Here is a 19723-nt window from a genome sequence, read left to right on the forward strand (position 1 = left end):
CTTTCTAAATGCGAAGCTAAAACAAAAAAACTCCAGTCACATGGGGTTGTACAAGTGTGATAATGGAGAGAAACTGATCTATTGTAGGTGCAATGAGCCTTACATTGGAGAGTTGTCAGAGCAAAAATGATTGTATGTCTTTATATACAGAGAAGGTAGAGATACCCATGTAATCATGCTTGATAAGTATGGGTGTAGATACTTGATAGCAGATCATAATGAACTTGAGAGATATACATACTTTGGAGGCCCACTCCATCAGTATTATATCACTCCAAGCACATTCATACCTATTGTATCAGACACAAGACCAGAAACAAAAAGATTGAGTCCTCATAGAAGAAGAATTGTAGACTCATTGAGTTGACCGTAGTTTTCAGTACCAAGACCGATGGGATCCTTGGGTGCAAGGGTTCCAATGACCACATAGAAGGGTAGTGAAGATCCAAGCATGATCTATACAATGAGAGTTCAAGATATCTAGACAAAAGTAAGAGATGCACGAATCGAGGAGAGAGCCATAGACAGAACTTCAACTAGAGTTCCTAGTGGGGGCTATGAGGCTAGAGATGTACTTGTGAGAGAACTTGGGGTCGTGATAATGGTTGACAAAACACATAGAATATGACCATCACAAGTAGCGAAGTGTGTTGCCAAGAAATACAATGGGTTAGGGGATCCATATGCACATGTTTCACTCTTTAAACAAGTTTTGAGAGGTGAATAAGTGGTGGATTTCCATACACAATACAAAGAAGTTGGGTTAACATTGGAAGGAACAGTTTTAACATGGTTCCAACAATTGAGCAATAGAGATTTTCCTAGCATAGGGCAACTTTTGCAAGAATTTACTAAGGAATTCTCTAAAAGGGGAATCAAGCACAATACAATATCCCAAATCTACGCTTTCAAACAGAAAGAGAATGAAAAACTGAAGGAAGCTTCGATTCACTTCATGCAATACATAGAGAGATGTCCTGTTTGAGAGCTACCGCAAGATGAGAGATTGCCAATTCTCTTCATAGAGGGCTTGAGAAATGAAACTCTCAAAAAGGACCTGTATTTAAAAGCATTAATCACATATGAGCAAGTCACTAGAGAAGCATTATATCCAGTTGACAAATATAAGGTTTATGGAGAGGTAACGAAAGATGCTAACAATAAGACCAATAGTGCCTCTTCTACTACCAATGAATCCACAACAAGCGGAGTGTTTAGACTCCAACAACGGCAAGTTTTGAACAAATGGTCAAAGAAGTGATTAGGAGAATGAATCAAAGCTATCGACAAAACCCGAATGTAGGACAACCACCAAAATTAGAAAATGCACAACGTGTCTTGAAGTGATGCGCAATTGAGGAAAAGTACACCAATCACAAGACAAACGAGTGTTTTTACAATAGGAATTACATGAGGAAAAGGCCATACAAACCTACGGAGGTGCACCTTTTTCCACCACCATCGAGATAGATAGGCCCAAACAACACAGTTCAACGGGGGGACAAACCTCAACCAGTGTTGTGCTAACAACCTCCTTTATCTCAAGAGAACCGAGCAATTGTTAGGTATACACAGTAGGTATAAATACTTGGAAGTCAAAAGATGTTGCCACCAACTTCATATTACGAAGAGCCAAGCGAGACCTACGAGTGAAAACCTAAGAGTATTGCATATGCTGACGAGAGTTATCCTTCATGGGTAAGCACAGATGCTGCTGCAGAGCCATCATATATTGCACAATCAACAAAAAGTCATTACTCGATGGAAAACAACACACTCATGTACATAGAAAATCAAAATTACAAACCTAGAGGATAACCTCCTAGAGAGCGCCATAATCTCCTCAAGAGAAAGGTTCATGCTATGAATGTGGAGGTTATTATTAGGCAAGATTTTGTCCACACAAGGATGTGGGATTGATCATGTTCGTTCATTCATTGACTATAGAGCACTTAATAAAATCACGATAAAGAATCGTTTTCCTATTCCTCGTGTTGATGAATTACTTGATAAATTTAGTGGTGCACCCATTTTTTAGTAATATAGATCTTAAATTTGGATATCATCTGATGTGTGTGATGGAAAGTGATGTTCATAAAATTGTATTTTGAACACAATTTGGTAAGTATAAATTCCTTGTAATGCCTTTTGGTTTGAAAAATGCAGCTACTATATTTTGACGTATGATGAATCACACCTTTTTGAAGCATCAAGATTGTGATGTGGTTTTCTTTGATGACATTTTGGTTTTTAGTAAGAATGAAAAACACCATTATACACATTTAGGTTTGGTTTTTAAATTGTTGCATGAAAACCATCTTTATTTGAATCCTGAAAAAAGTTTATTTTTCAAAACTGTGATTGGATATTTAGGTCACATTGTCTCTGGAAAAGGAATCCGTGTGGATCCTAAGAAGACTCAATGCATGAAGGAATGGCCTAGACCTCAATCTATCCATGAGATTTGTTCTTTTCTGGGTTTGTATAGTCATTACATAAAATACATTTGAAATTTTTCCTACTTGGTTTTACCACTCACTAACCTTTTGAAAAAGAACACATGTTTCACTTGGAATGATCAACATCAAAAAGCTTTTGAGACACTCAAATATCTACTCCCGCATGCCCTTGTCTTGATTTCAAAAGACCCTTCTTTTTTGTTACAATTGATGTTAGTGAACGTGGTATTGATGTTGTATTAATGTAAGATAATCATCCCATTTCATATGTAAGTAGAAAGTTGAAACCTAATGAGCTCAATTATAGCACTTATGATAACGAATTGCTAGTTGTTGTGCATGGTTTGAAATTGTGGAAACATGATGGGATCTAAAATCTTGATTAAAACTGATCAACAAAGCATTCATCATTTGCCTTCACAACCAACTATCTCTGACCGTCACATTAAGTGGGCATCATTCATTCAAAGTTTTCATCCACTCATTCAATATCAACGAGGACATGAAAATAAGGTTGCAGATGCAGTAAGTTGTATGCCATCAATTAATAACATTTTTGTTGTGTCTACTGAAACTTTCTCAAACATGGTTGATACTTATGCTCATGACTCTACCTTTGCTGACAATTATGCTTACTTTGATAACCATACATATTTTGTTCATGCACAATACTCTTTTTAGGATGGGTATTTGTTCTTTGAAAAGGAATTGTGTGTAACCCTTGCATTTCGTCAGCTTGTCCTTAAAGAGTGCCATGAACCACCTTATATAGGCCACCATGGGATTGCCACAACTATTCACATAGTAGAATCTCAATTTTATTGGGCCTCCCTTTGAAAAGATATTGTTGTTACATATGTTGCACGATGTTTTGTTTGTCAAAAAATCAAGTGTCATCATGGTAAGCAATGATGCCTTTACTTATTTCTGACTCTCTTTGGCAACACAATTTGATGAATTTTATTACTAATTTTCCACTCACTCGTGCACAAAATGATATGATTTGGACCATTTGTAGATAGATTTAGAAGGCAAGATTACTTTCTTCCTTGTAAGAAGACCCTCTCAACTAAGCAAGCGGCTCTATTGTTTCTTAAGCATATTTCTGTTTTACATGGAATGCCTAAATCTATCAATCGAGATAGACATTTTTGCAATGATTTTTGGGTGACACTTTTCACAAATTTAGGCACTAAAATAGACTTCACTTTTGCATTTCATCCAAAATCTAATGGATAAACCAAAGCGACCAATAGCTCCATTCTAGATATTTTACCAACATACACTCATGAGAGACCAGAAACTTGGGATACATGCATCCACTTGCTTCAATTTGCATACAACAACACTCCTCGTTCATCCTATAAAATCACCATTTCAAATTGTATATGGATACTCATTGCCTACTCCCTTGTCTCACATTTCTCATAAATTACCATATGTTGATGAAATTTCTCAACAACACACCCAGATCTTAGAATAAGCAAAACGAGAAATTCACAAAGCACAACATGCATACATGAAACAAGAAAATAAAAAGAGACAACCCATGGAATTCAAAGAGGGAGATTTTGTGATGCTTCACATTGAAACGAGACATCTTAAGAGTGTAGAGATCAATCCTATTGTTAAGCTAGCACCACGGTATTATGGTCCATTTAAAATCACTAATTATATTAATGCTAATTCTTTTCAATTGGCTCTCCCTCACTCTTGGAAAATTCACAACACATTTCACATAAGCCTTTTTCGTTCTTTCAAAGGTTCTCTACCGTCACCTTTGAACAATGTAAAAGGTGATTGCTTTTCAATGTTGTCATGCTCTTCTCATCTTTGTTAGACGGCCCGCTAACAAAGATCTCTTTCAATTTCATAGATATTCGGATATGTGGAATGCACTTACCTTTTTAGTTTCCTTTTTCAGGATATTATGATGAGTAGTGGGAAGTTCCCTCTTAAGTACTTTACTCGATCTGACATATACCGTGTGGAGATCTGCTTCGTCTCCACACGACCTATCAAAAAGGACTATTATCACTATTACTACTTTTTGACATTTTACAATTTTGCTCATGTTTTATTCTATAAAAAAATCATTTAAAAGAAGCAATGTAGATAGAACTCTTCTTTACCTACTATTCTTAGAGCTTAAGTGAAAATCAACCACTTCTATTTTTGGGTGCATGCATGAAGAGAGAAAGATAATCTTGAAATCGCATCTTCGCGTGCACCGCACTTTTTCAGCAGGAATTGGCTTCTTAGCTCTTCAAAAGGAAGATGAGCGCTCTAAGAGAATCCTGACCAGGTGACTTGATGTTTTATCCCCCCTTTCAAAGCCAACGGAGCCATCAAAAGCCTCCATCAGAGAAAAGCTGCAGAAGATACACTTTTGCCCTCTTTATGCTAATTTTCTCTCTTAATCACAATAAGATAAAATTGTATGAAAGATAAGAGAGCAAGAGCTACACAATTAAGAGAGCGTATGCCATGATTAATGGTCCATGAGATGAATAAAGAGGTGGAAGGCAAATAATCAATCATATTGATTGAGGGGGATTGTTGGTACCCAGTATGGTGTCTTGTGTTTTGATTCATGTTTATGTTGTTCTTTGTGTTTTGCGATTACTCAACTAGGTGTTTTTCTGAATTTATTTTGATTTAATGAATCAAAATTTTGTTAAAAGTGTTGGGAAGATTTCAGGAAGCCAACAACACTAAAGACTAAACAACCAATGCACATTGATCATTCGTCATATGTGCTCAACACTCTAAAGAGTACAAAGAAAAGTAGTGGAGTCTTGCATGTATTTGATATCGTACATTATGAGAGCCAATTGAGGTGATCCACTTGTTGTAGCTATGATGGGGACTGCATGCCGAGAGAGAGAGAGAGAGAGAGAGAGAGAGAGAGAGAGAGAGAGAGAGAGAGAGAGAGAGAGAGAGAGAGAGATTGCATTATCATCCACTGAGGTCAAATATGACCTATGGGACCCAAAAAAAAAACATTACAACATATTTCTTCTAAGTGAAGTCATTACATACATCTCAGTTAAGGACTGAAGGTCCAACGAGGATTTAAAAAAGATTAGGACAACAAGAACAAAACCTACAAAGGGGCAATTGAGGGAGAAGCCGGTTTGGGAGTTCGAAACTCCTAGATGGTGGCTTTACCTCTTTGGTAGACTGCCCATTTTCCTGTTGTGCGCGCTTCTCGCACCTTTTGGAGTTCTACCTTATTTTGTTTGAGTTGAGTGGGTGTAAGATCTTCTACAAACCAAAGTCTAGTGTCTTTGAGAAGCCTTGATTGTTTGAGGAGTTTGATTCAGTCCGCTTTGGTCTTGAAGGTGAGGATGGCGTGATTGGTTCGATGCTCATGTGTAACAGTGATAATTGTCTCTTCATCCCATTGTACCATGGGGATTGCTGCTTGAATTTGGGGAAATGCATCATGGTACTCGAGGTCCCCCTCTCCTTTCCAAATGCTTGGAAGCCCACCAATGCGAACATTGAGAGCAATATCTTCTTGCCGTTGTCGTTCGAGTAATGTGGATGTCACACCTCAACCTTGCGAGAGATGACTTCTTGCACCTGAGTCTTGACCTCCTTTGTAAGGGTGGTCTCTACCCCACCTTGGCTTCAATGAACATAGCTGCCATATATTTCATCTCTTCAGTTTTGCATTTCTCCATTGTGGTGAGACGAGCCCTAATTGCACCGAGTCTTTGTTTTAACTCATCATTCTCCTTGCAAAGCCTGTTGACTTCACGTTGAAGGTTGGTGCTGTCTAGCTTTGGTTGCATTGCCACAACTCCGACGAAGGTGGGTTTCCCTCGAGACGAGGCACGAATAGCCATGCCCTCACCAATTTAGACATTGGCTCTGTGTTATAGAGCATGTGACTAGTTCCCAGTCGGTTAAACGACAGCTGGGTGGTCTCAAAGCTAAGGAAATGACAGTCAGGTGGTCTCCAAGCTGCAAAAGTCATCCGAATTGCAAAGGACCTGTGCCAACCTTGCTGGGAGCAGATCGTCGGACTGTCACAGTGTCGGATTGTCGGCCTGTCGCGCAGTTCTACCTAACTTGAGATTGCGGGCTATGGAGGCGGGTGATTTGTGCGCATGGAATTGTGCTAGCGGGTGGAGAGGGCTGGCTAGGGTTAACGCCCCTCCTCAGGCTCGCCCTTGAACCTGGGAGGGACGAGGTTTCTGTTAGGGTTTTGACGAGAGAGAGAGAGAGAGAGAGAGAGAGAGAGAGAGAGAGAGAGAGAGAGAGAGAGAGAGAGAGAGAGAGAGAGAGAGAGAGAGAGAGAGAGAGAGAGAGAGAGAGAGAGAGAGAGAGAGAGAGAGAGAGAGAGAGAGAGAGAGAGAGGCCCGAGCTAGGGGGGGGATTACCTTGGCAATAGTTGGTCAACACCGTTATCCATAACTACTCGGACTGCTCACACAAGGTGAGGTCTCTCTCACTCAACTATAGTATGCCATAGCTTCAAAACCTTAGCCCGCATGTGTGTGTGTGTGTGTGTGTGTGTGTGTGTGTGTGTGTTCGTTGCAATTGCTCGCTCATGCAAGCTGAGGTCTCTCTCACTCTCAACTGCAGTAAGCCATAGCATGTATGTATGTTTTTTTAGTTTGGAGAGAGAGAGAGAGAGAGAGAGAGAGAGAGGGAGAGAGGGAGGTCGTAGATCGGCTGCGTGACTTGCAAGGTGAGGGAGACTCAAAGAAAGGGGGCCACCATCATCACTACTAATTCAGATGACACGCCCAAAAGGCTATGCAAATTTGCAACAAGAAAAGGTGTGCATGTCATAGTGGGTTATGGCTAACACCAACCACCAACCTACAACACTAAGTATTCAGCCACAACAGTGTCATTATTGCCAACACATCCATTGTATCTATCCATCCAATCATCATGCTCTTTGTAAGTCCTTAGATCACCATCCCTGTGGCTACAATCCCTTCTCTCTTCATCCTCTGTGTAATGGTTTGCTCATGCAGCCAATGGGCAAGCAGAGCTTGGCAATGGGGCGGTTGCAAGGTGCCCCTTTCAATACTTGTACATTGAACGACCCACACACACACACACACACACACACACACACACACACACACACACACACATGCACACACACACAAGCAGATTACCTGGTAACTCTTGTCACAGCTCGTTGATGTCACACTTGCAACCTCGGGGAGGGATCACTTAATAATTATGGGACTATTACATGAATGCTATTGTAAAATGAAATTGGAAAATTTTTAACAGATTGATAGGAAAAGGGTGTATTTTATCTATAAAAAATTCACAGATAAGGAGTTTTAGAAATAGCCCTTGAACGCATGTGATATACACAGCTTATACATGGTGACCCCCCCCCCCTCCCCCTTCCCCCCCCTTGAGCTCTTAACGCAACTGCAGCTCACCACAGATTATGTGTAGAGACGTCTTGATTGTGGTTTCTCGGGCAAGGAGATCTCTCTCTCTCTCTCTCTCTCTCTCTCTCTCTCTCTCTCTCTCTCTCTCTCTCTCTCTCTGTGTGTGCACCATTTTCATAACATGCACGTGATCACCTCCCATGCCTTCCAAGCTCCTGATATAGTAGAATCTCAAGTCCCAATCACTAGACAGCTTCCTGACGACTCTCATCGGCCACCCATAATAAGAAAGATGTTGCCTTGCAGCTCTACTTGTTTGGGGTTCGTAGTAGTTTCCTTGGAGTTGCAAGACAAAGTTACATACCTCATTGCCCAATTCATGGCATTATCTTTGTCCACCTCTGCAAGCGGTGCCGCTTTCGCTCTCAACGACACCTTTCCCCTAGGCAAGTTGCTTCTTACAGGCATCCCTATTCTTTGTCACACGTCGTTTGTGTGTCTTGCACCTTTTCTAGGTGGGTGTTGACTCATTGAGTTCTCAGCTACACTCCACTGCATTGTGCCGCCTTTGATTACGCACCAAAGACCCAACCCATCAAAAATGTGCACTCTTGCATGCTGCACCTACATAATATATGACCCACAACTCCATTTTCTCATATATATATAGATAGATAGATAGATAGAGAGAGAGAAAGAAAGAAGAAAGAAAGAGAGAGAGAGAGAGAGAGAGAGAGAGAGAGAGAGAGAGAGAGAGAGAGAGAGAGAGAGAGAGAGAGAGAGAGAGAGAGAGAGAGAGAGAGAGAGAGAGAGAGAGAGAGAGAGAGAAATACTTGGTCAAAATTGGCTACAAGAGACTATTGTTTGCAGTTGCATACCACTGCCACAAAGGATTTTTGTTGGTCTCCTCCTCTTGGGCAAGCACCCCCCCCCCTTCTCATATATGGCTCTTCAGCTCTCCATGTAACTGGTAGCCTCCTGACATCCACCACCCTTGCTTGCTTGTTGAGCCACGTGGCCTGTCAGAATTTGGTTTAGGAAGGTAAAGAGGAAGGGGGCTATAATGGAGCTAGTGTCAAACAAGGCAATTGTTGCACAGGCCTTAAGTTATGTACATTATGGATAGACTTTGAGGCTTGCTCTCACATGTGATGGGAACGACTGGGAACACCCAAAGTATGGAGTCACTAGCATGAAAGGAACTAGCGAGGGTGTGCTACAGCGAATGTAGCGAGCAACAACACCATTGTGGTAGAAAGGCACAAGAATGCCCAAGAGTTGATGAACACGATATTTTCACTTGTAACTACCACTGCTTCATGCTCAATGCGTGACACCTTGTTCGTTTTTGGGTGTTATGGTTGACTGTTACAGACTGTTGAGTGGATAGCTCAGACAAGGGTGTGCTGCTTCGAGAGCAAGAGCAAGGCAAGGTGTACCAAATAATAGCAAACTCGGAGCAGCAATGCATGCGAGAGCCTCTTAAGAGCCCCTTTCTTTTTGGAGGTTAGCCATCCTCTAATGGATGCAGATAGCACTTCTGAAAAAGTGACTAACTAAGATAGTGTGCCTACTATTGAAACTTGAGAAGTAGTTCCCAAGTGCATAGATTCCATGCACACAAAATCATTGATGATTTGTGTTCCCTGCATGTACTTTGTCTGATCCATTGGAGAAAATAGGAAAGGGACTGTGATGGAGCTAGCGTCTCTCTCTCTCTCTCTCTCTCTCTCTCTCTCTCTCTCTCTCTCTCTCTCTCTCTCTCTCTCTCTCTCCCTCCAGTGCCTCTTCATTTCTTGAGCAGCCCACTACCTTTCCCCCCTCATATGCGGCTCTCTGACGTTCACCACCCTCTCTTGCTTATTGAGCCATGTGGCCTGCCGGAATTTGGATCTCCATAATAGAATACAATAGATAAAAAAATATGTGAGTGATCAAATCAATCTTGTTTTCTCTTAACAGAATGATTCAAACATATTAGTTTGACGCTGCTTTTTCTCATCAATCCCACACTCAATGATTACCCTCCTTCCCACTAATCCTAAACCTTAGTTTCATGTCCTTTTACCTCTTCAATGTACTTACACACTCTCTCTCTCTCTCTCTCTCTCTCTCTCTCTCTCTCTCTCTCTCTCTCTCTCTACTTCTCAGGTGTGTGTGTGTGTGTGCGTGTGCGCACGCACTAATAAGAAGAGGAAATTGGTATAACCTTTCTATCACCCAAGTGTGGTAGATTGGTTATGCCATTTCCCTCTTGAATAACAGGTCTTGAGTTCAACTCTCCTTGTTGGATAGATCTTTAAGGTCTCTTGGGATAGTTTCCTACGACGTTAAAATTCTCGTCTTCTTCTTCCTCTCTCTCTCTCTCTCTCTCCACACACACACACACACACACACACACACACACACACACACACACTTATAAAATTTCCCATGTTGAAGAGAATGTTTCTTGAACAATTAAAATCAATTCGTTTCAAATGTTAGATTGCAAAGAGGGAATCTTTCAGTTTTGCAATCATTAGCTTATCCAAGGGTCATAATTGCTCTCAAGAATTCCTTAGTTTGCAAGCCCCCCTTTAGCACAATATGGCAAAGGCTTGTTCAAATGGAATCAAGGGTGGAGGTGAAAATGGTGACATGCGTGCATTGTAGGCTGTGCAATTGGGCTGCCCGAATTTACAAATCGGTGTGCATTTACATATGTGGCATTGAAATGCCACATATTTCAGTGAACGCATGCGGGCGTAATGGTTAGAGCACGTGCATCGTGCTGGGGAGGTCAACGCCATATATTTTAGTGAATGCATGCGGGTGTGATGGTTAGAGCACATGCATCGTTGGAGGGAGGTCGTGGGATCGAGGCTCAAGCTGTGAGGAGGTCGTGGTGGGATCGAGGCTCAAGTTGCGACAATTCGAATTTACCTATGGGGCCCGAATTTACTTTTTTGTTTCCCAACATGCAGGCCCCTCTCTGGCACGAGCCATTTCCTTCCACTAGCTTTTATGCAGCGAGAGAGAGGTGTCGAGCAGTCCAAACTCCGGAGACTCGACACTCGCATGCGAGTGGTTTGCTGAGCTCTCATCAGTTTGAGTTCAATTAATAGATGCAAATGCCCATAACACGAAAATAAGCTAAACGGGAACTAAGACACAGAATTTAAATGCTGCATTCCTTGGTGGCTAGTCGTTGGCAGGGCAATCCGGCAGCAAACGTTTCCCTTCTTATTTCCAGGCAAGTTGTTTTCCCGTTGTTGTTTTATCCGGGTCTCATTTGATGAGCCGCACTTCGCCAATGCCAATTTAGTGCATCAATGTCCTAGCTAGGTGTAAGTATAGGGTTAAGTATAGTCCCAATATGTGAGAGAGAGAGAGAGAGAGAGTTACATCATGTTCATGGGAGGCCGAACTCGACCTATGGGACATATGATATATCAGATACAATTTTTTTTCAAAGCAAAGAGGCTAGTTGGAAATTCCCTCAAAATGCCGAGATGGGGCGGATTCTGAGGGCAAGTACATCTCTAATGACTAAGCGGCCCTGTAAAATCTCGATACAAGGAGCCACATGGCAAACCATAGAAAACTGAAAGCCAGGGTAAGATACCTGTCCTAAAAAGTGGCTTGGTAAGCTAAGTGGAGAGAGAAGAGAGCAACCTCAGAACTTCCACCAAAAGCACACTTCTAAACCACCAAAAGCCATGAGCAGACAAAAGGACAAGGAACATCTGCACGAGTTCAAACGTCGAGCATTGCCCGCCAACTGATATGATCTGGCAACAAAGGTAAAGGATAAACAGAAGAGAGAGCAGTCAATGACGACGACGAGGGAGAAGAGACAATTGAGATCACCATTGCCTTCTATCATTTCTTGATGATTGTGAAAGAGAAGATAATGAGTTTTTTTTGGATCACAAATAAGGAGGATGCCACAAGATAACCAACAAAGCGCTACACTGGAGCTAACAAGAAGCTATCAGCCAGGATAGAAGCTAGTCACTTGCTGAAGGTGGCTCCTAAAGAGCAGAGATGGAGAGGGAACTCCAAGAAGAGAGTGAAGGAGCCTTGATGATAACAACGTTTGGAACCCTGATGGAGAAGCTTGGTAGAGCGAGTTGAGATAGAGTGGTAGGGCAACAACAACAAATCCCAACAACCCAATGCGAAAAGCACCAAAAATCAAGGAAGATTCTTGACTAGCATCCCAATATGCTGTAACTTCAAGCAGCGCGTGGAGGCTCTCGTAGACTGTCACAAATGGCTCACGTGTCAAGCCATTGAAAACGGAGCCAACTTGGAGATCCCGGCCGAGGGGCCTAAACCCTAAGAAGAAGAAGCTGAAGCAGCAAAAGAAGTTTTACTGACTTACAAAGTCTTGCTGAGTGGCCTATTCTTAAAGAAGAGTTCTCACCAACTTATAAAACCCCGTCCGATGATGGGGCCCACGTGACATAAAGGCATTAAAATAAAGCAAGCCCACACACACACGCGCGGAGAACTGATGACATGGCGACTATAGATTCATGAAATTTGCGCTGACATGATGACATGGCAACTGTACGGAGTTCTGCAATTCGCTCTGACATGATGACGTGGCAGGTGTACGGATTTCGGTGATTTACGTTGAGCAGCTTTGGGCGGCAGACCTGATGCTTTTGAGTTTGATGCTTTTCCTGTAACTGCTTTTCATGGCCAAGGGCCTTTAAATATGAGCCAAGGGCTCATTCTCCAGCATGCTTGGCGTGAGGTGCAAAGGATGGAGTGCCGGCGTCTCATAGAGTTCAAGTAATATATAGAAATACCGAAACGCCACGGTTTGGGGCCAATACTCTCTGGGGTGGAATTCCGCCACTCCGTGTCGCGTGCTCTCTCTCTTTCAGTTCAGTTGTTATATGAAGTGCTTAAAGTTATTCAGTGCATTTTTTTCCGTTGGCACGTGGTGCCCATCCCCGGTGACATAGCTTTGCAAGCAGTTTTTCAAAACGCTTGAAGGCCAAGCAGTTCTCTGCATGCAGCATTTCAAAACGCCTAGTAAAAAGCTTCCTCAGCACCCGCCGATTCAAGTGCATTTGAAGACACTTACGAATTGGCGCGCTAGAACTGCTTGCGTTTTGGAGATGCTATAGAACTTCCCCGAGTGCTATAGGCTGTGCTCCATAATGCCAATAGAAATGTAGGTCTGCCAAATGCACCGCCCTTCAAGTGTCGATGGAGGTCCTCCTACTTGCTTGCATTTTCAAAACGCTATGGCAAGCAGAAATGCCTATTGCCAAAAACGTAGCCTCCTCCTCAAGGATCTCCCTTTCCTCCCCTCGCCACCAAAAACACGAAGAGCAAGAATCGTTACTTTGAAAACGCTGATTCCTCTTTCTTCAACGCCCAAAGATCCTTGTCTTTGCCGTGCCAATTCTCCCTCCAAGCTCTGATACCATGTCAAAGTCAATGATGCGGAAGCGTAGAGCCAAGAGAGAATGCACGAGAGAGAAAAGAGAGAATCTATTGAACCAACCAATTGGGCAATGAAATAGATGATAATACAATGGGGGACTAGGTGTTTCTTATATACTAGCTTGGGTTCCTTAAGTACCTCCCTCAACAAATTGCCCTACCGAGTATCTCGACAAATAAGTGAAACAAATACCTAAAGACAAATAATAAACTTGGAACACATTGGGCTATTTAGTTGGGATTCTATAACTTTAACAGGGAAAACGAGGCTTGCAAATTCCAAACTCTACATACACACACTCTATACACACAAACACACATAAAGAGCAGGAATTGCAAGCTAAAAATAAAAAACAAAAGAAGAAGGCAAACACAAAAAAGAAGACTTGCCCATCTACCTTTACTAGAGATTCACTAGGTTGAAAATTGCTACACCTCGACGAAGCAGGATTAGGGAGCCCCTCTAAGTAGTTTCCACAACACTGCGTGGAGGAGATGTCACAAGACGGGCACCACGTGCCAATAGAAAAGAACAGCACTTCAATAACAACTGAAATGAGAGAGAGAGATGACACGCGACACGGAGTGGCGGAATTCCACCCCAGAGAGTACTGGCGTTGTGGAACTGCAAACGCTAGGCTTGATCTGCTACAGGAAAAATGCCAGAAAACGCTGGGGATGATCTACTACAGAAAAACGCTAGAGGATCTTGTTGGCTGGAAACGCTAGGCTCTCTGTCTGTCTTGCTGAGAAGGGCAATGCAAGTTGCTAGAACTTCTTCTGCTTCGTCTGCCAAAAAGTGCTAGCGCTAGGTTTCTTTTATAGAGCCTTAGCAATTTTCCCTACTCACTCTTTCAACAAAAGTCACTTATTGAATAATAAGTGAAAAATGTGTATTTTGGGAAAAAGGGTTCTATACTTTTTAAAATGCTCATGATGGGTATTGAATGTCATGCTGATGATCATGCTGTGTGCAACCAGAGGATATGCAACTAATCTAAGTGCCTGGACATGCACGATCTGCTCGCAGGCTCACAAAGGTACCAGAACACTTCCTAAGCTGACCTGAACCCTAGACCTTAGATGTGCACGTGACATCCCCTCCTTTTCAAAGTGAGGTACTGGTACCGAGCTGCATGGCGTCGAGGGAGTGCGCCAAGTTGCCAACAACTCGTGGAATCATGCGAAGAACTCTTCGCCGGCCCACTCTGATGCGTGGGTCGTGCGATACTTGAACTTCATGAAGGTCTGCAATGCTTGCTTCTATGGGCTGCGTCGAAAGCGAAGCAAAGTGATCTGTGGCGGCTTCAATGCTCCAACTGCGTCTATGGACGTGGGTCCACCTTCTTCAAGAATCTCCGAGGAGGAAAATTCCTAAAACCACTTCCAACACAAAATCATGAACATACCCATTCCATGTAGAGTGACTGGAAAAATACTGTTCTTCCGAAAAGACTGCGCATGCAATGCAGATGAACAAAGGGACGTAGTGCCAAACTGTTCACCAAACACACGCAAAAAGTGGGATCGAATCTTGACCTTTCGACCTAAACCTATCAACTGTGACAAATCACAATGGAAATGCCGATGCTTGATAGACAATCTTACTTGTGCTCTTTCTAAGAGTGTGTCATGCCAAGGAAGAAACATGCAAGGTAGTTTTCGTACATCGTACGGAACGTTTTGTTCCGTTCGGCTGGACCCGTCCTGTACTGTCCGTTTCGTACGTTCCGTATGGCAAAATTTTATAGCCGTTTATGACCGTTGGCAGTTTTTGAACGTTTACAGGTAGCCGTTTTGGAGCTGTTTTGCAACCATGTGCCAATGCCCATGGGCCATTGCCATGCTTTCCCTCTCACATGCATTATATGCAATGTGCATAATGCCTCATGCTCATTGCTCTCCCTCTCCCATGCTCTTCCTCTTCGGACTTCCTATTTAAGCAACTCCTCCCCCTCGTTCTCTGTCACAAAGTGATGACGTGGCTACCTACAACAGAAACCCTAAAAATCCTGCAAACCCTAATTTCTGCCAGAAACCCTAATTTTGCAGAAACCCTAACCCTAACTGCTGGCTGAAACCCTAAGTGGCTGAAAAACCCTAAAAGCTGGCGCAAGTGCCATGTGGCAGCAGTTTCTGGAAATTGCGGAGGTTGCGAAAAAAGCAGCCAGCGACGCTACAAATGCTTTTTTTTGGCTACGCATTGAGAGAAAGAGAGAATTTGCTTTATTTACGTGGAGAGAAATTGCTTTTGATTTTAAGCTTTTGGGGCTCTGCTTTTGGGCATCCCTTGTAACCTTTTTATTAGTGGTTTAGGGCTCACTTCTCAGAGCATCTGGACGCAGAGTCTGAGAGTGAAACCCTAGCCGCTCTTTGTACTTTGACATTGATTTAATACATAAAGAAATACCGAAAGGGGCGCCAGTCTTTGGGGCCAATATCTCTAGGCACGGAACTCCGCCGGGCCAGTGCAAATCTATTGTGATCTGTGAATTGTTTTGAAGTGGTTATTTGGTGGTGTCGCGATTGATTCTTGACTTGGAGTGTCCAAGTCTGTTATAGTGGTATCAGAGTACGACCGATTTCTCTTCTACGGGAAATCCGATCCCCAATTTTTTTTCCGCGGCACCTATGGCTTCACGCAAGGATCAGTCGACTCCCTCTGCATTTGGAGATGCGGGCAGGGATCACAACGAAGATTCCGACAGAGAGTATGGCCTGCCTCGGCCTACTCAGGCGGAGCAAAGAGAGATGAAGCGTAGTCAATTGATCGGTGATGCAACAAAGATGATGCTTAGTTTTGCGAAGGATCCGAAATTGGCAAAATATATGAGTGAGACTTCTTTTCAGGAAGTGCATGCGCAGTGGCAGAAAACCTCTACACTACCCCTGAAACCCGCTCTCAAGAAACCTTCTGATCAAAAACAGTATTTAGAGAAGGAATTACAAGAGGTGGTGGATGCACGGATTGCTCAGCTTTTTGACGCGCAAAAGAAAGCCAAAAAGCATGGCAAAAAGCGGAAGAGATATTTGGGTCGTCAGTGGACTTTTGACAAGGGAAAGAAACTGAAGAAGTGTGTTCGAGAAGGAGTACCCAGTTCTTCTTCTTCTTCTTATTCTGACAGTTCTTCTAGCTCTTCATATTCGAGCGAAGAAGACAGAAAAGGTAAAAAGCGAAGCAAGAAACAAAGCTTCGGAAAGGGCAAGAAAAAGGCAAAGAAGGCTAAATCTCGCCCAGAGACTGACAGTTCTGCTGAGGACTCGTCTACAGACAACTCAGATTCCGATGACGGAAACTTTTATGCGAACAAGAAGATTTTTACAAAGCCAACCAGTATGACTTTCTCGAAGATAAAAGCAAGAAAGTTCGAAAGTTTAAGGAAGGTGGCCACTTGATCAAGTTTGATACTTTTTCAGGATACTCAAATGCTTCGAAGGCTTTGTCTTTTATACAGCAGTTTGACATCGCTTTTGCGAGAGGACGCTATTCAGAGCACTCCAAGATTCGGAGAGCTGCCTCTTACTTTAAGGGGAATGCTCGTACTTGGTGGTCCATGCTTCTTTTAAACAAGACTGCGCCAGTAAAATGGTTGAAATTTAAGAAGCTTTTTATTTCTTCTTGGTTGACGCAAGAATATGAACAAGATATACGAGCTGCTTGGAACATCTTCGGATGACCAAGAAAGATACAATCAATGCTTACTGTGAAAGATTCTGGAGCTCTTTTCTACCCGCCTCTTCATTCAAGAAGATCTCGTTCAGAGAACAGATTGAGCGGTTCACCTTGGGTCTACCTACAGAGATCCGAGATCACTGCTTGGGGCAGAAGTCAGCTTCTATTCAGGAGTTGATGAGTCATGTGAAGCGGGGCTTTGCCATTCGCTCTGCAGCCTGACCTACCCCACAAATGAGGCCATGACACAATGAGAAGACCTCTTGGAAAAGGGTCTTGTCCAGCCTAGTACTTCACCGTATTGCTCTCCAGTGTTGTTGGTTTTGAAGAAAGACGGATCTTAGAGGGTGTGCATCGATTATAGAGCTCTCAACAAAATCACCATCAAGAACAGATTTCCGATTCCTAGGATCGATGATATACTCAATAGGTTACAGGGATCCTCGTGCTTTAGTAGGATTGACTTGAAGAGTGGATATCATCAGATCCGAATCGCACCGGGAGACGTCTACAAGACAGCCTTTCGGACTACTTTTGGGTTATTTGAGTTTTTGGTGATGCCTTTTGGCTTAATCAATGCTCCTGCGACATTTAACCGGATGATGGATAGGATGTTTCGAGAGTACAGGCTATTTGTTGGCACTTTCTTTGACGACATCATTGTTTTCTCCAAGAATGAGGCAGAACACAGAGATCATCTGCTTCAGGTCTTTCAGGCATTATGAGATCACAAGTTAGTGATTAATGCAAAGAAAAGTGAATTTGTCCTACTAGAGATACACTTTTTGGGAGACATTGTCTCAGCAGTTGGAGTGCAAATGGACCCGGCCAAGATAGAGACTATACGTGATTGGCCCGATTTGAAGAATGTCCATGAAGTGAGAAGCTTCTTGGGACTGTGTTCGTACTACAGGTGGTTCATACGAAAGTTTGCAGAGGTTGCTTCCCCTTTGCATATCTTGACACAGAAAGGAGTCCCTTTCTCGTGGGGATCCATAGAGGTGACTGCCTTTCAGACATTGAAAGAGAAATTGACTACGGGACCGGTTTTGACTTTGCCAGACTTGCAGAAGTCATTTGAAGTATATTGTGATGCTTGTGGTCGTAGTCTGGGTGCGGTCTTGATGCAAGAAGGCCATGTCATTGCTTACGAGAGCCAATTGTTTTCTAGGCCGGAGATGACAGCACAAATATATGAGAAAGAGCTTTTGGCGGTTATCCATGTTCTTACTCAGTGGCGGCATTACCTACTCGGAGCGGATTTTACTGTCTTTACAGACCATCAGAGTTTGCGCTACTTCTTGTCACAGAAGCAGCTTTCGGAAAAGCAGATGCGGTGGGCGAACATCTTGTCACAGTTTCACTTCCAGACTGTCCATGTGCAGGGATATAAGAATGTGGTGGCCGATGCTTTGTCTCGGAAGCCGTTGGTTCTGGCTATTTCCTCGATGCATCATAGGAGCTTCGAGGATATGGTCGATCAGTATGCCACAGATACAGATTTTGCAGATATTTTCACACGGATACGGGATGGGGAGACAGTAGCTGGATACTCCCTTCGGGAAGGCTACTTGATGAGAAAGACTATGTTGTGCGTTACACAGCCGTTGAGGGAAAAGGTTTTGTCCACCTTTTACGGGTCACCGTGGCATTGCTAGCACCATGAACGGGGTAGAAAGATACTTCTTTTGGCAGAGACTCAAAAAGGATGTGGAAGAGTTTGTGCGCAGTTGCTTAGTATGCCAGAAGGTCAAGTTTGATAGGCATAAGGCACAGGGATTGTTACACCCTTTACCCATACCCCCCCGCCCCTGGGAAAGTATTGCGATGGATTTCATTTTTGATCTCCCGAGAACACAGAGTGGTCACGATGGTATCTAGACTACTATTGACAGATAGGCTCATTTCATTCCAGTGAAGAAAACAGTCAAGCCGGATCACTTAGCAAGACTGTTTGTGGCCCAGATCTTCAGATTACATGGCATGCCTGAGACGATTGTCTCCGACAGAGACCCCAGATTCACGAGTTTGTTTTGAAAGGCAATTTGGGAGAACATTGGCACGCGGTTGCAGTTCTCGTCATCTTTCCACCCGCAGACTGATGGGCAATTTGAGATTGCAAATTCAGTGGTTCTAGATTTATTGAAATCTTATATCTCTGATCAGAAGACTCAATGGGAAAAGTACTTACCTTTGGTGGAATTTGCCCACAATAATACAATACACTCTTCGACGGGGAAGGCGCCATTTGAGATTGTTGAAGGTGCTGCGAAGGTTCCACCCTTCCTAAGCACGAAAGATAAGATCTTTGAAGCGGATGAATATACGCGAGATTTGGATACGGCTTTTGCCAAGGTTCGCGAGACTTTGCAGAAGTCTCAAGAACGACAGAAAAAGGCAGCGGATCGCCATCGTCGCGACATGAAATTGAAGGAGGATGATTGGGTGCTCTTACGTTTTGAGAAGGCACGCCTACGAAAGAAAAAGGGAAAGGAAAGGCTTTTTCCAAAGCTTAGTATGCGATACTATGGACCTTTCCAGATCACTGAAAAGATAAATGATGTCTCCTTCCGATTGAAACTGCCAGATACTTGGAGGATTCACAATGCATTCCATGTGAGTCTCTTGAAACCTTTTAAGGGTGATGTGCCAGATGATGGGGAGGCTGATGAGCAACCCGAAGTGGAAGAAAACGAGGAGATCCTTGTTCTTGAACAGATTTTGGCACATAAAGATACGAAGACTAAAGGTAAAGTCCGAAGGTGGTT

General features: G+C 43.1%; 1 protein-coding gene across 3 annotated transcripts in view; it reads left to right on the forward strand.

The window, feature by feature from the left end:
* The first annotated feature begins 10792 nt into the window (after positions 1-10792).
* The window catches only part of LOC147438194 (alpha/beta-Hydrolases superfamily protein), a 147561-nt gene continuing 138630 nt past the window's right edge, over positions 10793-19723 (forward strand). For 2 of the 3 annotated variants that reach the window (XM_086486086.1, XM_086486088.1), the window contains exon 1: positions 10793-11069. In XM_086486086.1, the coding sequence (XP_086342212.1) occupies positions 10999-11069 (71 nt within the window). In that variant the 5' untranslated portion in view covers positions 10793-10998. The remainder of the gene's footprint in view (positions 11070-19723) is intronic. The other variant, XM_086486087.1, reaches the window with a different exon arrangement.

Source organism: Adiantum capillus-veneris, chromosome 17 (assembly GCF_014529385.1).
Source record: "Adiantum capillus-veneris isolate H3 chromosome 17, ASM1452938v2, whole genome shotgun sequence".
NCBI lineage: Eukaryota > Viridiplantae > Streptophyta > Polypodiopsida > Polypodiales > Pteridaceae > Adiantum > Adiantum capillus-veneris.